At 54.6% G+C, this 17655-nt stretch overlaps 1 protein-coding gene across 3 annotated transcripts in view; it reads right to left on the bottom strand.

Annotated features, from left to right (window-relative positions):
- The window catches only part of CDH22 (cadherin 22), a 187805-nt gene that overhangs the window by 69016 nt on the left and 101134 nt on the right, over positions 1-17655 (bottom strand). For 2 of the 3 annotated variants that reach the window (XM_073308961.2, XM_073308963.2), the window contains exon 4: positions 9902-10021. The exons of the other annotated variant lie outside the window; for it this stretch is intronic. In XM_073308961.2, coding sequence (XP_073165062.1) covers positions 9902-10021 — 120 coding nt within the window. The remainder of the gene's footprint in view (positions 1-9901; positions 10022-17655) is intronic. 3 annotated transcript variants of the gene reach the window in all.

Raw genomic sequence — 17655 nt, 5'->3', positions numbered from 1 at the left:
GCAGGTTGCCCTGGTGCATCCAGTGGCCTCTGCTGTGGGTCCTTTATCTGTTTCAATGAGCAACCAGGATGAAGGGCCTGTGCTCCCAGGCTGTGGGCACACGGCCGCAATTCAAACTTCAGGCACATAATGGTGAAGCCACACTCATCCGCCAACTCCAAGCCAGGAAACAAGGAAATAATCAGCCAGAGGTTATATCAAATCCAAGCCTTGCTCCAACTCCCCCTCCTAGCCCAGCCCACCACTCCCCCCTAGCCAAAGCCTGGGGAAGGAGGTGGGCCCTGAAACTCCACGGGTCTGGGCTATCTAGGGCTCAGGGGGAGTAAATCCAGCAGAACTGAAGCAGCCCTACAGTAACACAGCAGCGAGGGCAGCCCAGGGCTCGGGAGCAGCCCTACAATGACACAGCAGCGAGGGCAGCCCAGGGCTCGGGAGCAGCCCTACAATGACACAGCAGCGAGGGCAGCCCAGGGCTCGGGAGCAGCCCTACAGTAACACAGCAGCGAGGGCAGCCCAGGGCTCGGGAGCAGCCCTACAATGAGACAGCAGCGAGGGCAGCCCAGGGCTTGGGAGCAGCCCTACAATGAGACAGCAGCGAGGGCAGCCCAGGGCTCGGGAGCAGCCCTACAATGAGACAGCAGCGAGGGCAGCCCAGGGCTCGGGAGCAGCCCTACAGTAACACAGCAGCGAGGGCAGCCCAGGGCTCGGGAGCAGCCCTACAATGACACAGCAGCGAGGGCAGCCCAGGGCTCGGGAGCAGCCCTACAGTAACACAGCAGCGAGGGCAGCCCAGGGCTCGGGAGCAGCCCTACAGTAACACAGCAGCGAGGGCAGCCCAGGGCTCGGGAGCAGCCCTACAATGACACAGCAGCGAGGGCAGCCCAGGGCTCGGGAGCAGCCCTACAGTAACACAGCAGCGAGGGCAGCCCAGGGCTCGGGAGCAGCCCTACAATGAGACAGCAGCGAGGGCAGCCCAGGGCTCGGGAGCAGCCCTACAGTAACACAGCAGCGAGGGCAGCCCAGGGCTCGGGAGCAGCCCTACAATGACACAGCAGCGAGGGCAGCCCAGGGCTCGGGAGCAGCCCTACAGTAACACAGCAGCGAGGGCAGCCCAGGGCTCGGGAGCAGCCCTACAATGACACAGCAGCGAGGGCAGCCCAGGGCTCGGGAGCAGCCCTACAATGACACAGCAGCGAGGGCAGCCCAGGGCTCGGGAGCAGCCCTACAGTAACACAGCAGCGAGGGCAGCCCAGGGCTCGGGAGCAGCCCTACAATGACACAGCAGCGAGGGCAGCCCAGGGCTCGGGAGCAGCCCTACAGTAACACAGCAGCGAGGGCAGCCCAGGGCTCGGGAGCAGCCCTACAATGAGACAGCAGCGAGGGCAGCCCAGGGCTCGGGAGCAGCCCTACAATGAGACAGCAGCGAGGGCAGCCCAGGGCTCGGGAGCAGCCCTACAATGAGACAGCAGCGAGGGCAGCCCAGGGCTCGGGAGCAGCCCTACAATGAGACAGCAGCGAGGGCAGCCCAGGGCTCGGGAGCAGCCCTACAATGAGACAGCAGCGAGGGCAGCCCAGGGCTCGGGAGCAGCCCTACAATGAGACGGCAGCGAGGGCAGCCCAGGGCTCGGGAGCAGCCCTACAATGAGACAGCAGCGAGGGCAGCCCAGGGCTCGGGAGCAGCCCTACAATGACACAGCAGCGAGGGCAGCCCAGGGTTCGGGAGCAGCCCTACAATGAGACAGCAGCGAGGGCAGCCCAGGGCTCGGGAGCAGCCCTACAATGACACAGCAGCGAGGGCAGCCCAGGGCTCGGGAGCAGCCCTACAGTGACACAGCAGCGAGGGCAGCCCAGGGCTCGGGAGCAGCCCTACAATGACACAGCAGCGAGGGCAGCCCAGGGCTCGGGAGCAGCCCTACAATGACACAGCAGCGAGGGCAGCCCAGGGCTCGGGAGCAGCCCTACAGTAACACAGCAGCGAGGGCAGCCCAGGGCTCGGGAGCAGCCCTACAATGAGACAGCAGCGAGGGCAGCCCAGGGCTCGGGAGCAGCCCTACAGTAACACAGCAGCGAGGGCAGCCCAGGGCTCGGGAGCAGCCCTACAATGACACAGCAGCGAGGGCAGCCCAGGGCTCGGGAGCAGCCCTACAATGACACAGCAGCGAGGGCAGCCCAGGGCTCGGGAGCAGCCCTACAGTAACACAGCAGCGAGGGCAGCCCAGGGCTCGGGAGCAGCCCTACAGTAACACAGCAGCGAGGGCAGCCCAGGGCTCGGGAGCAGCCCTACAATGACACAGCAGCGAGGGCAGCCCAGGGCTCGGGAGCAGCCCTACAATGACACAGCAGCGAGGGCAGCCCAGGGCTCGGGAGCAGCCCTACAGTAACACAGCAGCGAGGGCAGCCCAGGGCTCGGGAGCAGCCCTACAATGAGACAGCAGCGAGGGCAGCCCAGGGCTCGGGAGCAGCCCTACAGTAACACAGCAGCGAGGGCAGCCCAGGGCTCGGGAGCAGCCCTACAATGACACAGCAGCAAGGGCAGCCCAGGGCTCGGGAGCAGCCCTACAATGACACAGCAGCGAGGGCAGCCCAGGGCTCGGGAGCAGCCCTACAGTAACACAGCAGCGAGGGCAGCCCAGGGCTCGGGAGCAGCCCTACAATGACACAGCCGTGTGCACAGCTGATGGAGGAAATACACTTCAGGATCAGACTTTCAAGGGTTAATAGCAACAAGACAAAACATGTCTTCAAATGATGGAAAATACCTGGAGAGCAGAATCTTTATCTATGGAAGGAAAATGATGCAATTGCTGAGAGAGACTCGGTAGTTTCATTTCCTGTCCATGTTGCTGGATATTCCCCCACCCCCAAAGAGATAAAAATCACTGTAACGTATCCAGAGGGCAGGTGAGAAACAGTGACAAGGAGCAGAGAGGAGGCAGGAGCAGGGGACAAAATAGCGTGTGGGAGATATGTGGGGCCGGTGGCCAGCAGGGCACAGGGACGTGTGCACACACAGACATGCCAGTCTCTCTACACAGGGCCCAGGATCACCTACATTTCACTAGTTCATCAGGCTTGGACCCATCCCCCAACCCTTGGCTCAGGAGACCTGTGGGGTAGGGGGGCGAACGGGACAGGCTCAGGGAACCTGGGCAAGGTGCCACTAAGGACTTGTTCAAACTACCACTTCTACCTGTGCAACTTATATCGCTCAGGGGTGTGAATAAGCCACCCCCAAACGACATAAGTTACACCGACCTGAGCACGCAGCGGGGGCCGTGGGGATGCAGGATGGCACTCAGAGCAGTGGGAGCTGCCGGGACACAGGATGGCTGCTGCTGCCGATGAAGGGATAAGGCGATTCAGAAGGGAGAGCTATGCATGGTGTGGATTTACTGCAGCCAGGAAATGGCCACTCTTCCTGCCAGCTGCTTAGGAGCCTGTGCCCCAAGAGGCCATCTAGCAGCCAAGCTGTAACAGACAGGCCCAGAGGACTTAGTCCCGGGGGAGGGCAGTGGACTAGGGTGGGGTGGGAAAGGGAGGGGCAGCCTATGACAGCACAAAATGAAGCTAAATCCCAAATCTCTCTCGACATCAAATACTAATTTCCACTTTACACGAGTAAATAGGCCCTCACTCTCCGCACACCAAACACACAATTTGTCCCAAACCAACTGACCTTCCTTAAAGGCCCAGTGTGTCTTAAAGGAGAGAGAATCACAGAAACACAAAACAGAGGAATCTCCTTGGAAGCAGCTCACGCCTGGGGACATGGGATCGTCCCAGTTCAAAGCTGCCTGTCCCTGCCCAGGGCTCAGGCGGATAATCCCGAGACAGCAGGGGCTGTTTGGGGCTGATAGAGAAAGTCCCCACGTAGGTCAATGCAACCCCGTGAGTGCAGCCAAACACGCACCCGACACATTTATGCGCACACTCAGATGCGCTGCCAGCACAGGGTCCCAAGAGGAATTCAAAAGGAGCTCTGTTTAGCGGTCTCCCCATCCCAAGGGGCACAAATCCTGTGACTGGTTTGCATCCGTATGGTTCAGAGACAGACAAAACAAGTGTCAGTGTAAACTGCTCCTTGTCGGCAGGAGTAGGGGGTGGAAGTATTTTGTCCGCAAAAGTGCCGAAAAACAGCGTTTACACTGCCTGACTTCTTGCGACGGCTGTGTCCCTAAAAGCTGTGTAGTGTAGACAAAGACAAAGTCTGCGGAAGAGAAGAATGAGGAGGGATTTGATGGCTGCTTTCAACTAGCTGAAAGGGGGTTCTAAAGAGGGTGGATCTAGACTGTTCTCAGTGGTAGCAGATGAGAGAACGAGGAGTAATGGTCTCAAGTTGCAGCGGGGGAGGTCTAGGTTGGATATTAGGAAAAACTATTTCACTAGGAGGATGGTGAAGCACTGGAATCGGTTATCTAGGGCAGTGGATTTCAAACTTTTTTTCTGGCGACTCAAGTGTGACAAAGTGGGACTGTTCTTAATGTTTCCTCTGAATAGTGTGGAGGTGCCTAAGTTTCCCCTATGCAGTTCTTAAGTCTCTAGGTGGTGGGGTAAGCGTGTATGATCCTTGCAGAGCCCTAGAGGGTAGGTGTGTGCAGGGGTCTGGACATAGAGAATGGCCGACACCCTGTTTCCTGGAAACTGATGGCCTGGGCCCTTCCCCCCTGCAAGATGAGAGCTAAAGGGTTGGAGATCAAAGGAATCAGGTGACCTCCTGGCCCAGGAAAGGGACAAAGCCCAGAGGAGTGGGGGCTGGAGGGAGTTTCAGTTTGGGGCTGGCTGGGACTTGGAGTGAAGGGCAGACGGGTAGTCTGGCTCGCTGCCCCCCTAAAATGGACCCAGCTGAGGGGTCCTGTTCTCTGCACCTGCAAGCTCTGTGTTAGACCGTGTTCCTGTCGTCTAATAAACCTCTGTTTTACTGGCTGGCTGAGAGTCACGTCTGACTGCGGAGTTGGGGGGCAGGACCCTCTGGCTTCCCCAGGAGCCCCGCCTGGGCGGACTCGCTGTGGGAAGCGCATGGAGGGGCAGAGGATGCTGAATGCTCCGAGGTCAGACCCAGGAAGGTGGAAGCTGTGTGAGCTGTGTGTCCTGAAGACAGGCTGCTCACAGAAAGGTGACTGCCCCAGAGTCCTGACTGGCTTCATGGGGAGCAGTTCCAGACCATCGCCCAGGGACTCCATGACATCAAGTTAAAGAAAATTGTTGAGGCCCACGACCCAGTGGAGCTGGGGATGAGGGTTTTGGGGTGTGGGAGGGGCTCAGGGCTGGGGCAGAGAGTTGGGGTGCGGAGGTGAGGGCTGCGGGGTGGGGCCAGGAATGAGGGGTTCAGCATGTAGGAGGGGGCTCTGGGCTGGGACAGGGAGTTGGGGTGTGGAAGGGGTCAGGGCTCTGGGCTGGGGGTGCAGGCTCTGGAGTGGGGCCGGGGATGAGGGGTTTGGGGTGCAGGAAGGGGCTCCGAGTTTGGGGGTGGGCTTAGGGTTGGAGCAGGGGATTGGGGCGCAGTCTTAACTCAGGCAGCTCCCAGTCAGCAGCGCAGTGGGAGCGCTAAGGCAGGCTTCCTGCCTGTCCTGGCACTGCGTATCGTGCTGCGCCCTGGAAGCAGCCAGCAGCAGGTCCAGCTCTTAGGCAGAGGCGCTCAAGAGGTTCCATGTGGTTCTCACCTGCAGACACACACACCCAGCACCCATTGGCCAGAAACTGGCCAATGGGAGTGCAGAGTCAGTGGTTGGGGTGGGGGCAACGCACGGAGCCCCATGGAGCTAGGTGCTGCCTAGGAGCCGGACCTGCTGCTGGACGCTTCCGGGGAGCAGCACAGTATCAGAACAGGTAGGAACTAGCCTGCCTTAGCCAGGCAGCACTGTCGGCGGGACTTTTAACAGCCTGGTCGGTGGTGCTGACCAGAGCCACCACGACCCAGTGCCTTATATTCCGCGACCCAGTACTGGATCATGACCCGCAGTTTGAAACCAACTGACTAGGGAGGTGGTGAAATCTCCATCCTTAGAGGTTTTTAAGGCCTGGCTGGACAAAGCCTTGGCTGGGATGATTTAGTTGGGGTTGGTCCTGCTTTGAGCAGGGGGTTGGACTAGATGACCTCCTGAGGTCTCTTTGAACCCTAATCGTCTATGATTCTATGATTAGAGAGACAAGGTGGGTGAGGTCCTATCTTGCTGGCTTTTATCTTTCCCCCACTTCACGAGGTACACCACATGTTGTAATCGGCATGTGTAGACCTATGGGTCTTGAAAGGTGGATTGTGGGGAGTGTTGATCATTGCAGAGCCAGCTAGATCAACAGATGCAAAACCTACACACATCTCCACGGCTACAATGATCAACCCCCCACAACACACCTTGGGGACCCATGGGTCCCACACATGCTGATCACAACATCTGATATTCCTCATCCAGTGCACTGAACGCCCCTACGACCACCATGCCAGTGAAACCAGCCACTGCGCACTCGAATTAACTCTCACAGGAAAATGACAAGACAGAAACACCCTATCACCTGTGGGGGAACACTTCTTGCAAAGGGATCACTATCTGACCTCTCAGTCCCTGTCCTCAAAGGATACCTGCATGACGCAAGGAGCCTGGGAGCTTAAATTCATAACTTAGCTAGCCACTAAAAATCCCGGACTGAACATTGACACTGGATTTATGGCTATTACAACAATATATAACCCACTAACACCACCACCCCCCTCCTTTCCCCTCTGACTGGAAGGGTTTTGACAGGCAACTTCACTCTGAATGGTCCCTGGAAATGTGTGTTAACTACTTATGCTAAACAATCTGTTTCCCCCTTGTGTTTAGCTGTGATGCTGGAGTCCCTGTCCCAGACCTGCAGAAGAGTTCCATGCAGCATTACTGGGTGTCTCTCTCACCAATAAAAGTTGTCCAATCAAAGATATTACCTCCCCACCCTTGTCCCCCAGCAGCAGGAAAACACTCGTTGGGGTGTCTGTACTGCTGTCAGGTGGGGGCAGGGTGCATGAAGCTGGGATAGGGAAAGACCAATCTGCACTGGCCTCTGTGTCCAGATTTCAGAGTAGCAGCCGTGTTAGTCTGTATCCGCAAAAAGAAAAGGAGGACTTGTGGCACCTTAGAGACTAACAAATTTAATCTCTAAGGTGCCTCAAGTACTCCTTTTCTTTTTGTGTCCAGCTAGACAGAGCCCGGGTTCATCCCTGGCACCAGCCCTTTCATTCCTCAGCCTGTTCCTCTCACTCTATGGCCAGCCTGCAGCTCCCCATCCCCTCTCCGTTTGCAGGGAAATGTTCCCTCCTGGCACTAAGAATGACAAGAACCCAGAGCCTGGGCCTCAGCGACAGAAGGTGCTAAAACCTCACTGCCAATGGCTGAAATTACTGTTTACAAACAGCTACAACAGAATAAAAGGCTCCCTGAGCACCTGCTAGGGAAGCGATTCTAGGCAGGGCTAGTGCTGTACAGACGTGCTGTTAAACAGTGTTTCCTTGTGCTGCTCCTGCTCCATTGTGCCTTGCTATTACTAGGTCCCCTGGCTATTCACCACCCAGCACAGCACAACATCCCGGGTCACTGAGCTGGCAGAGACGTGCAGTGGCCGTGACGAGGAGAAAAGACACCCCTGACGCTGCACCAGAAAGCCACTCTCAGAACCCAGATGGAATGGCCAATGGGCCTGGCTCTTTATACGCTAATTGCTCAGACTCATGTTCATGTCTTATCACCCAAAGCCTCCTAGAAAGCTTCACTCGCTCTACAGAGTCACCACTTCAGCCACTACCAAAATGGGATGTTTTCAAAGCTGTCAGTGGAAATGGCACCTGCAAGTTTTGTGCATGCAGAACACCAGCTCTGTGCCTTTTTAACTGGCCTTACAGTCCTTGCCCATGCAGGGTGGAGACCTGGTCCAAGCACACAAAACTTGCAGGCTTAGTTTCAACGTGTGGATGAAATTTGGCTCCTACAAGACACAAGTGGTGGGTTGTTCTTGTAAAACTGAGTGGCGTTCTAAACATCAATTACGCTCTGTCTACCTCCAGCTAACAGCACAGAAACCAGGGCCTGCTCTCAGGTGTGGCACAGAGCTCCCTCCCTTACTCACCATTCCACAAGCCCTGCATTCCAGTGGAAACCAGGGGGACATTCTGGGAACTCAGCAGGAACCAGGTGTATACCATGCTCCACAATGCCCTTGCCCTCAGCGTTGGCTGTTGCCGCTTGTTCCCAGAACAGACTTCAGAAGGCAGCAGGTCGCTAATATCCTTGCACACTGGTGATGCAGCATTCAGCTTGGTTAGCAAGTAATGCCCAGGAAGTGGTATTATTCGTAGTGTCAGGACACAGTGTGCTGGGGACAACCACGCACACAGGGCACATCTACACTGCAGCTGGGATGTATAATTTCCAGGTCAGATAGACGGACACCTGCTAACAATGGGAGGGTGGCTGCCGTGGCTCCAGCTGGCGGCCCAAGCGCAATCCCGTTGGAGACCCCAGCCACTGTGGCCACACTGCTCTTTCCCACTCAGAGCTAGGGCTTGTGCATCCACCCGGGCTGGGAATTACCATACTTCTCCCAGCTTCAGTGCAGCCATACCCACAACAAGACCCATTCTCTGCCCCGCGGTGCTCTCAGTCTGATCAGCTGCTGAATGCTTCAGCTGGAAATGGGCAGGAACACCAAGCACACCCAGAAACCACCATGCACTTTTTACATCCCGTACCTGAATGGGCAGGCCAAACCCGCCCACGTGCACACTGGCTCGGATATCTCCAAATACCCTCACGAGACATTCTCACACGGGGGGAGAGGAAGAGCCACTTGTGACGAGCAACAAGGAAGAGACAGGGAATCTGAACAACATGTGTGAGCGTGTTCGTTTGTGGGGTGTGCCAGCGTGTTGGCTCCAGTGGGTGCATGAGAGCAACAAACAGCAGAGAAGCAGGTCAAAGCAAAAAGGGGTTCTTCGCTATCGTGTACTGTAGGAACGATAACAAGCCACAGTGTATGAAGTGAGCTGTAGCTCACGAAAGCTCATGCTCAAATAAATGGGTTAGTCTCTAAGGTGCCACAAGTGCTCCTTTTCTTTTTGCGAATACAGACTAACACGGCTGTTACTCTGAAACTTTTTAGTGTATGAACTGCAGCTGCCCAGGGCACTAGCCTTCTATTATCATTTGCTGGATTCCCGGCACTTGATTACAGGGTTTGTACCTTAAAATCTGCTATTGCCAATGAAGCCTCGCCCCTCCTCCATGACCATTAACACTAATGGGACTTCCACCATCAGGAGGAGATGCCAATACACACCCCATTAGCTCCTGGGGACAACGCACTTTATACCAGCTTGTCACAGCACCACCTGCTAGGGGTTTATTACAGGTGCGTTTTATAACAGGCTTTATTCTAAGTTAAGAAATGGAGCAGCTTCCACTGTTCACTCATTAAATATTAATAGAACATTTGTAAACTGATCCTTAATTTAAAGTGTTACCTTTAATCAAAGCCAGGGTGACAGCAACGCAGCCGTTGGTAAAGCCCCTCTGGTAGGATTTAAACCTCGCACACTGAGATTTTTTGGCACCTAAGGGTGCATTACTGCCCGGGATACAGTGCACAGACGCTGCTCCTGCCGCCAGCGAGTACAAGCCAGAAAGACAACCGCAGTCTGCCCTGAACAACGTGGACCTGTTACAGGGTGGCACGTGGCTCTCTCCAGCTCAGTGGTTCACTCGGCCTCACTTGCTCTGATAGCGAGGAGGTGAGCGGGTACAAATGCTTGTCTTGATAGGCAGCCTCTACCCTTCATCCTGGCTCCAATATTCCAAGCTCGTGTCAGAACTGCTGACAGCGGCCTGATGACTGGCATGACGGTCTCTTCCTCCCCGCCTAGCAGATGGGCACTCACCTGTTTTACTGTCCACTGTGAAGTGCTGCTCCCCTTCCAGTACACTGTACACCACCCTGGCACTGCTGCCGTACGTGGGGTCATCGGCATCTGATGCCATCACCTTCATCACGGACGTGCCTGCACAACAGGACAGGGCAGAAACAACAACAAAAACAAGCCTGAACCAGCTGGGCCTCAGACCTTCAAGCCTGGGTTCCCCTGGGGCTGACCGGGCACGGGTTGGTAACAGAGCACAGAGGCTGATACAGCCAAGGACTAGGAGCAGAGAACCTATGCTGGGATGATAACCCCCACCCCCAGTAGGACAGGTTACAGGGGAGATGGCTGGCTATGCCTTTCTCTAGGAGCCTTTGGCAGATTGTGCCCCGTTCTGGTGTCCACGACTAAAGGCTGCTGATAAACTGGAGAGGGTGCAGAGAAGAGCCATGAGAATGATAAAGGATTAGAAAACCTGTCTCATAGTGAGAGACTCAAGGAGCTCAATCTGTTTTGCTGATCAAAGAGAAGGTTACTGGATGACTTGATTACAGCCTATAAGGACCTAACTGGGGAACAAAAATTTGATAAGAGGCGGGAGGGTCTCCCTCTAGCAGACAAAGGCCTAACATGATCCAGAGGCTGGAAGTTGACTCTAGACAAATTTGAACTGGAAATGAGGCATAAATACTTAAAATGAAGGTAATTAACCATTGGAACAACTTCTCAAAAGTCCTGGTGGATTCTCCCATCACTGACTATTTTTAAATCCAGACTGGATGTGTTTCTAAGAAATCTGCTCTAGTTCACACAGGAATTAACTCAGGACCGCTCCGCGGCCCGTTATCCCAGGGCCCCTGTGCCAGGACAGTGTTCCTATTTGGCCAATTAGGAGGGTGGGGCAGCACCTGGGGGCTATAAAGGACCAGGGCAAAGCAGAGACAGGGAGAGAGCTGCCAGACTGGGAGTCAGGAACTGGCAGAGACTGTCAGGGACCTGGGGGAGACCGAACTGAAGGAGGAGAACAGCAAGAAGGGTTTGCTGACTGCTGTCCGTAAACCAGACACCCAGGGTGGAGAAGGAGCATCAGAGAGAGATGCCTGCTGGCTCTAAGCCAGAGTCAAAGCCAAGGGCCAGAAAGGGCCAAAGGCAGGGGAGCAGCAGAGCTGACCTGCTGACGTCTCCAGGGTGAGAGAGTTGGACCTAGAACAACCCTGAGGGGGGCGGGGGAGTGAGGGATGCTCCCCTGGTTCAGATGAGCTGCCAGCAGAGTGGGGATTCCGCTAGGGAGAGCAGGATGCCACTCTTGCTCGCAGGGCTGGGGTGGCTGTCCTGGCAGAAGGACAGGAGAGCCGTGGCCTACAGAGAGACGCCAGGGCTGCATGTTGCATGTGCTGTTTGGACGGTGCCAAGGGAATTCTGGGCTATAGTTGAGACTTTTGTTATGATTTATATGCACGGGTGACCCCTTAGTGGCTATATTTATACTTGGAAGGTACTTCCGACTATTTCTGGGGACTTCAAAGGAGGGAACCTGAGGCAGGCAGGGGCTGTGTCTGCAGGAGGTCCCCTCTGGCCTTGCAATCTCTGATCCTAGGCAATGCTCTCCTCTGCCTGTGTAAGGCTGAGAGGGGCTGGGCTGTGGGAGGGCTCTGAGACTGGTAATGGGATGCAGTACCTTTCACCACTAGGCCCCTGGGCTAAGCCCAGCAGAAGGTGGGAGCTGCTGGATGCTCTTCCCAGATGGGGTGACTGTTCTGTGTGGGTCTCCCCCTGGTTTCTAGGGGAACAGGCATCACCATCCCAACTGCCCCCTTCTTGGCAATACTGCCAGGATCGAAGGGGTCATGGAGGCTGGGCCCCTCCCTCAGCCTAAGGGGGTCCCCCAGAGCAAAGGTGAGGAGAACATGGCTGCTGCCTGGGCTGTGTCCTGGGGCTAAGTAGGGGCTTCAGACCCTAGGGCTGCTGCTCCAGCATCTTCCACAGCAGGCAGCATGCTTTAGCACAGAGACATGCGGGGGGGACAGAACTGCCATCCCGCCGGCTCCCCGCCTCTCTCCGATCCAGACACGTCAGTGGCGTCCTCATGCACCACACGTAGCAGGGCCGGAGAAGTGTAAATTGGATAAAAGTCCATCAAATGGTTGCAATTACGTTATTGATTTCCAGCGCTGTCTCATTAACCAGGGTGCTTCACTCTGACTGTCCCTGTGATGGCTCTAATTTGACATCATGTTCAATTTGACAAAAGCAGGACCCCAGGACGTGAGAACCGGGTGCCAGGGAGGGAAGGGTGGGAGGGCGATGGAGGCGAGCACAGAGAGGGAGGGAAGGAGATGTTCCTCCTGCCTGAAGAAACCCTTGGGGGAAGGCAATACTTGATACAGCATCCTGCTATGGCTGCGCGAGGCCACCCAGCATATCTACAGCAGAGAACGCGGGGATCAACATACACCCACACAGAAACCAAGGCGCTTCCACGCTGGACCAGACCAGTGCTACAGTGCTAACCCCCTACTCCCACAGGCGGACTGGAGCCCAGACCAGGATGGGGAAAAAATATGAACTGATCACAGACATTGTGACGGGTTCAGTCACAGGGATCCCCTTGGGACTGTCACCTGATGTGCTGAAATTACCTCTGAGACCCTTTTCCCTGCCAGCTTGGGACTCCAGAACTCTGCCTTGTTGAGCCAGACACGCCAGCCTGCTGCAACACAGACTCAGGGTCTAGGCTACGTCCCCAAAGCTGCAGACTTTATCAAAACACTGCTCAGCACTTCTCCAGCACCCTGACACCCAGTTTCCAACGGGATCCAAACCCCAAATAAATCCGTTTTACTCTGTATAAAGCTTATACAGGGTAAATTAGTAAATTGTTCACCCTCTATAACATTGATATAGAGATATGCACAGTTGTTTGCTCTCCCAGGTATTAATCACTTACTCTGGATTTACTAATAAACAAAAGTGATTTTATTAAGTATAAAAAGTAGGATTTAAGTGGTTCCAAGTAATAACAGACAGAACAAAGTAAGTGACCAAGCCAAATAAAGCAAAAACACGCAAGTCTAAGCCTAATACATTAAGGGACTGATTACAGGTAAATCTCACTCTCAGAGATGTTCCAATAAGCTTCTTTCACAGACTAGGAAAATCCTCCTTTCCTAGTCTGGTCCCAATCCTTTCCCCTGGTACAATCCTTGTTAGTTCCAGCAGACATCTCCGGTGGAAAGCAGGGATTTTCTCATGACTGGCTGCCTCCTTTGTCCTGCTCCACCCCTTTTATAGCTTTGGCACAAGGCAGGAATCTTTTGTCTCCCTGGGTCCCCACTGCTCCTTCTAAATGGAAAAGTACCAGATTTAAGATGGATTCCAGCATCAGGTGACATGGTCACATGTCACTGTAAGACCCCTAGCCTCCATTCCCCGTGGGCTGGCCCACACGTACACAGGAAGGCTTTCAAGTAACTAAGGCCATTTACAACTAATTGTTTCTGGAGCACCCTTAATGGCCTCTGTGACAGCATAATCAGACAGCATAATCATAACCAGCAAACTACAGTCTTTCCATAGACACCCCACTTGACCTCCTCTGTACAAGACCTGGTGCAACCATAGGACCCCAGCTGCAACAATGATCTATATGGTCACAGTTCACGTCAATAACGTCACAGCCTCCACTTAATATGTTTACATCAGTGATACAAGTTTATATCTTATTCTCTTAACTCCAGATATAGAAATAATACATGCAAACAAATAGGATGAACTCACTTAGTAGATCACAAGCTTTCTAATCACACCATACAAGGGGTATTCAGCATAAAGCATATTCCAGTTATGTCATATTCACAAGCATATTTCCATAAAGCATATGGAATGCAATGTCACAGGCATAAGGTACCTAATGAACCTGGGGGACTCTCTGCCACTGTTGGGGCTAAAGGCTATGCCGGGCTCACAGAGGACTGACCATTCATATGGATAATGAGGACATCTAGTTGAGAAGGGTTAAAGAAAAGAGAGGAATCTAACCTCTCCTGCTCCAAGGCCTCAGGGCAAGGTAGAGACACCCCACACCTTCCATTACAGCCTGCTCCACGGACTCCAACTGACTTCCCTGGGCACTGGGTTGGGGTTTTCTTCCCCACAAGGCAGTTTCACTTCCTGTGATGGATCTGGAGCTGGCTGATGTCAGGGACAGGAGACTGGATTAAATGGGCCATGGTTCTGATCTGGCAATCCTTACATTCCCATGATGTCACATGCTTTGCTATGTTAACAATAACCACAAAACGTTGGCTCTAGCTACACCTATGTGAGGAATATACGTACCCAGATCTCCTGGCTATTCAGTATGCAATCGCTGCTTGTCCAGGCAGTGTAGAGAACCAGATTCCAAATACTGTTACCTGGCAAAATACCCAAATCCCTATAAATACTTCATCCAACACCCTGGAGCAACATCAGTTCTGGCTAAGAAAAAGCCTGAATGGGTGAAACACATCAGTCAGGTACACCCTGGTTGTAACAGAGCAAAGTGAATGGAAAGCCACCCAGGTGCGAGGTAACTCACTGGCAGAAACGCCCACCCAACTGGTGACATTGCCAAAATCCAAGCCCCTGGGGGCAGAGCCCAGAGGCCATTCCAGCCTTGATCCTGCCAGGAGTCATAAGCCCATGGAGTTAGCAGGGCAGCTTTCACTCCTATTTACATGGATCTGCCCCTTCCTGCTGTCCCTGGAGGAAATGAACAGTTATGTAGCCACTTTGATCGGTCTCAGGCCTCCTCCTCAGAGCCATAGCAATGCCACTAACCCAGGAATTCCCATCATCAGCTCTCAGAGATGGGCTGGTTTGAGCCAGCTTATTTATGCTTTGCTGTGTGCAGTAGTTACTGTGTATCCCTGCCAGGCATGTCCAGGCTACCCCGAGGTGATACTAGTTCACTGCCTAGCTTAACGAATGAGTGTTCAGAAACACTGCAATAACATTTCCATGACAGGCTCTCTCTGTGCCTCCCATTCACCCTCCCTCTCCGTCTGGCTCTCCCCTGCCCATCACCCAAACGCTCTGCGTAATATTCGCTCCCTCCTCCTCTTTCCACCCACCCCTGCAGTGAGCCTCCCGCGCCACACTCCTGCACCTTCCCACGATAAAACCTGACCCTGCCAACGACATGCATAAAAACACCAGAACAGCAATTGTGTGGGATGGAGAGAAATTCAGATCATAACTGGGAAATGTCCCGTTTAATGAGGGTCCATTACAGGCCCTGCGGAGTACAGCACACAGCATCAAGCCCTCCAGCTGCCCCACCATGCTGCATTCAGGAGACATGCTGGAGTCTGCGGCAAAGACGCGATGATCCCCAAGAGTGCCACTGGCCCACACATGGCGGTGCTGCCCCACGGGAAGACACCACCCATGGCAGCAGCATCCCGTCACTCACCCACAGGAACACATTGCCCAGGCAGTGCCACCCGGACACGGACCAGCAACGACGCTGCTCACACGCGGCACCATGCTGATCCTCTGAAAGAACAGAGCTGGCTGGGCGCACGCAGCTTGGTCTGGCCAAGGAGACCGCTTTACAAGCTGGAGGGAGGTTAGAAAAGCCACAACTCCCTGGCAGCAGGGCTTGGAGCAGAGCAGAGTCATTTGCTCCCGTTATCCCTGCTCATGACATCACAGGGCCGGACGGTCATGACAGAGCAGGCCAGTGTCTAATAAACCCCCTGCGTGCGCACGTAGCTCTCCTCCCATTAATGGCTATGAGCCAGGATGGGGAAGGAACGGTGTCTCTAGCCTCTGTTTGTCAGCGGGTGGGGAAGGATGGCAGGACAGAGATCACTTGATCATTACCTGTTAGGTTCACTCCCTCTGGGGCACCTGCCATTGGCCAGTCGGCAGAGAGGATACCGGGCTGGATGGACCTTTGGTCTGACCCAGCGTGGCCGTTCTTACGTTCTCCCATGGCCCCGGCTATATGTCCAGCTAAGTAGCACTTGCAACCAGGCTGCAGTACAGAGGCCAGGGGCCACTGGGCAGCAGAAGCAGCCGTTAAACGCTTCTGTCCCTGCTTCTTGGAACCCAGAGACACTTTTCATCCAGGACGAAACCCTGCTGCATGTGCCCTGTGAGTGAGAGCTGCACATGCCCCAGACCCAGGCCTTCTGCACGATGACTCTCATGAGTCTGTCCATCTGCCTGTCTACCCAGACGTTTATGTGAGTGCCTTGCCCAACAGGTCAGCCCCAGCATGTGATGTAACAGTGACCTCTGCCCCTGAAGACAGGCTGCTTTGCACGTCCTTGGTTTTAAGTCTCAGTAAACCAACAGGTCTGGTCTTTGGCCCTGGTGACCCAGGTTTGTGGCCATGCCTAGCTCTCCTGGGAGCCTGATATGAAGACTCATGCTCTACCAGTCACCCACTGCTGCTGAGAATTCAACTGCTGCGAACACTCACAGCTGCCTCTTGGTCAGAGGAGAGACACTCCTGCAGCTACTAGTCTGGGCCCGGCCCATTGAGAGCTTGGAGATCAAGACCAGGACCTGCAACGGATGCAATGGCGAAGCTGTGCTGTGCTGAGAGCCCCATGGCGATGCGCCCCTGACAGCCCCATGCTGCCAGCATACACAGAGCAGGAGCAGCTCACAGAACCAGCTGTCAGTGCGCACAATACCACTGCTGGGAGCAGCTGTCCTGAGGAGGACAAACCTGCTGCTCGTCTCTGCAATGCGCAGGGTGTTTCACAGAGTCCTAAATGGCCCCCACACCACCAGCCAGGTAGAGAGCACGAAACCCATGTCACAGATGGGGAAACTGAGACAACCATGTAATGCTGCTGCTCAAGATCACACCCACCAAGTCAGGAACAGAGCCCAGGAGTCCCGACTCCGACCCCTCTGCTCTAACCACTGCACCCACTCCCCTCCCACAGCCAGGACTAGGGCCCAGGAGTCCTGACTCCGACCCCTCTGCTCTAACCACTACATCCACTGCCCTCTAACCACTATACCCACTGTCCTCTTCTAAGCATTAGCGCTCAATTCCAAAGCAGAGCAGCACCTGCTGTAAGTACATCTTGTCCTCCTACTTTTAGTTCATTTCTGGCATCTGCCTTTGCCATAAAAATACAATAAATAAAAACTAAACATCCATCATGTGCTGCATAACCCACATCCCATCTCCAGGAACCCTGAACTCATAGCCAGAGTGATCATTAGACACGTAAAATGAGATAAAGACCCAAGTTCCTCCCCTGGCCAGCTCACACTGGGGAATCAGAGGATACCAACAACTATACATAAAAATTAATGAGTCAGACAGGATGTGTGTCTCTTGCTCTCCTGGCTGCAAAGGTGCAAATCTGCCACTGCAGGCTGGAGAGACTGTGTGCTTCCCCTTCAGAGCCTGGGCTGGGGGCCCAGGCCCATTCTAGAATAGCATTCTTCTACTAGATCTTTTCACCCTGGTTCTGTTCTGGAACAACAGGCCCCGCAATGGCACCAGAGGAAAAAACACCCTCCCCACACAACGCCTTCACAAAGCAAGCGCTTGCCCAGGTGGCCGTGCTCCCTGGAGGCTGGCTGGGGAAGGGTGCCCAGCAGCGTGCTGGCTGCCAGGTGCTCCCAGAAGGTGCTGTTGGGGTCACTGTCCCCAGCCCCGAGAGCAATCTCTGGAGAGCTGTGTGGGGAGATAATGCAGCCCTTAATTCTGAAGCCATGAAATGCTGCAGCACGTTAATCTCTGCTCTGGCCTGCAGGAA

Source organism: Lepidochelys kempii, chromosome 13 (assembly GCF_965140285.1).
Source record: "Lepidochelys kempii isolate rLepKem1 chromosome 13, rLepKem1.hap1, whole genome shotgun sequence".
Taxonomy (NCBI): domain Eukaryota; kingdom Metazoa; phylum Chordata; order Testudines; family Cheloniidae; genus Lepidochelys; species Lepidochelys kempii.
This window is presented reverse-complemented; position numbering and strand designations above follow the sequence as displayed.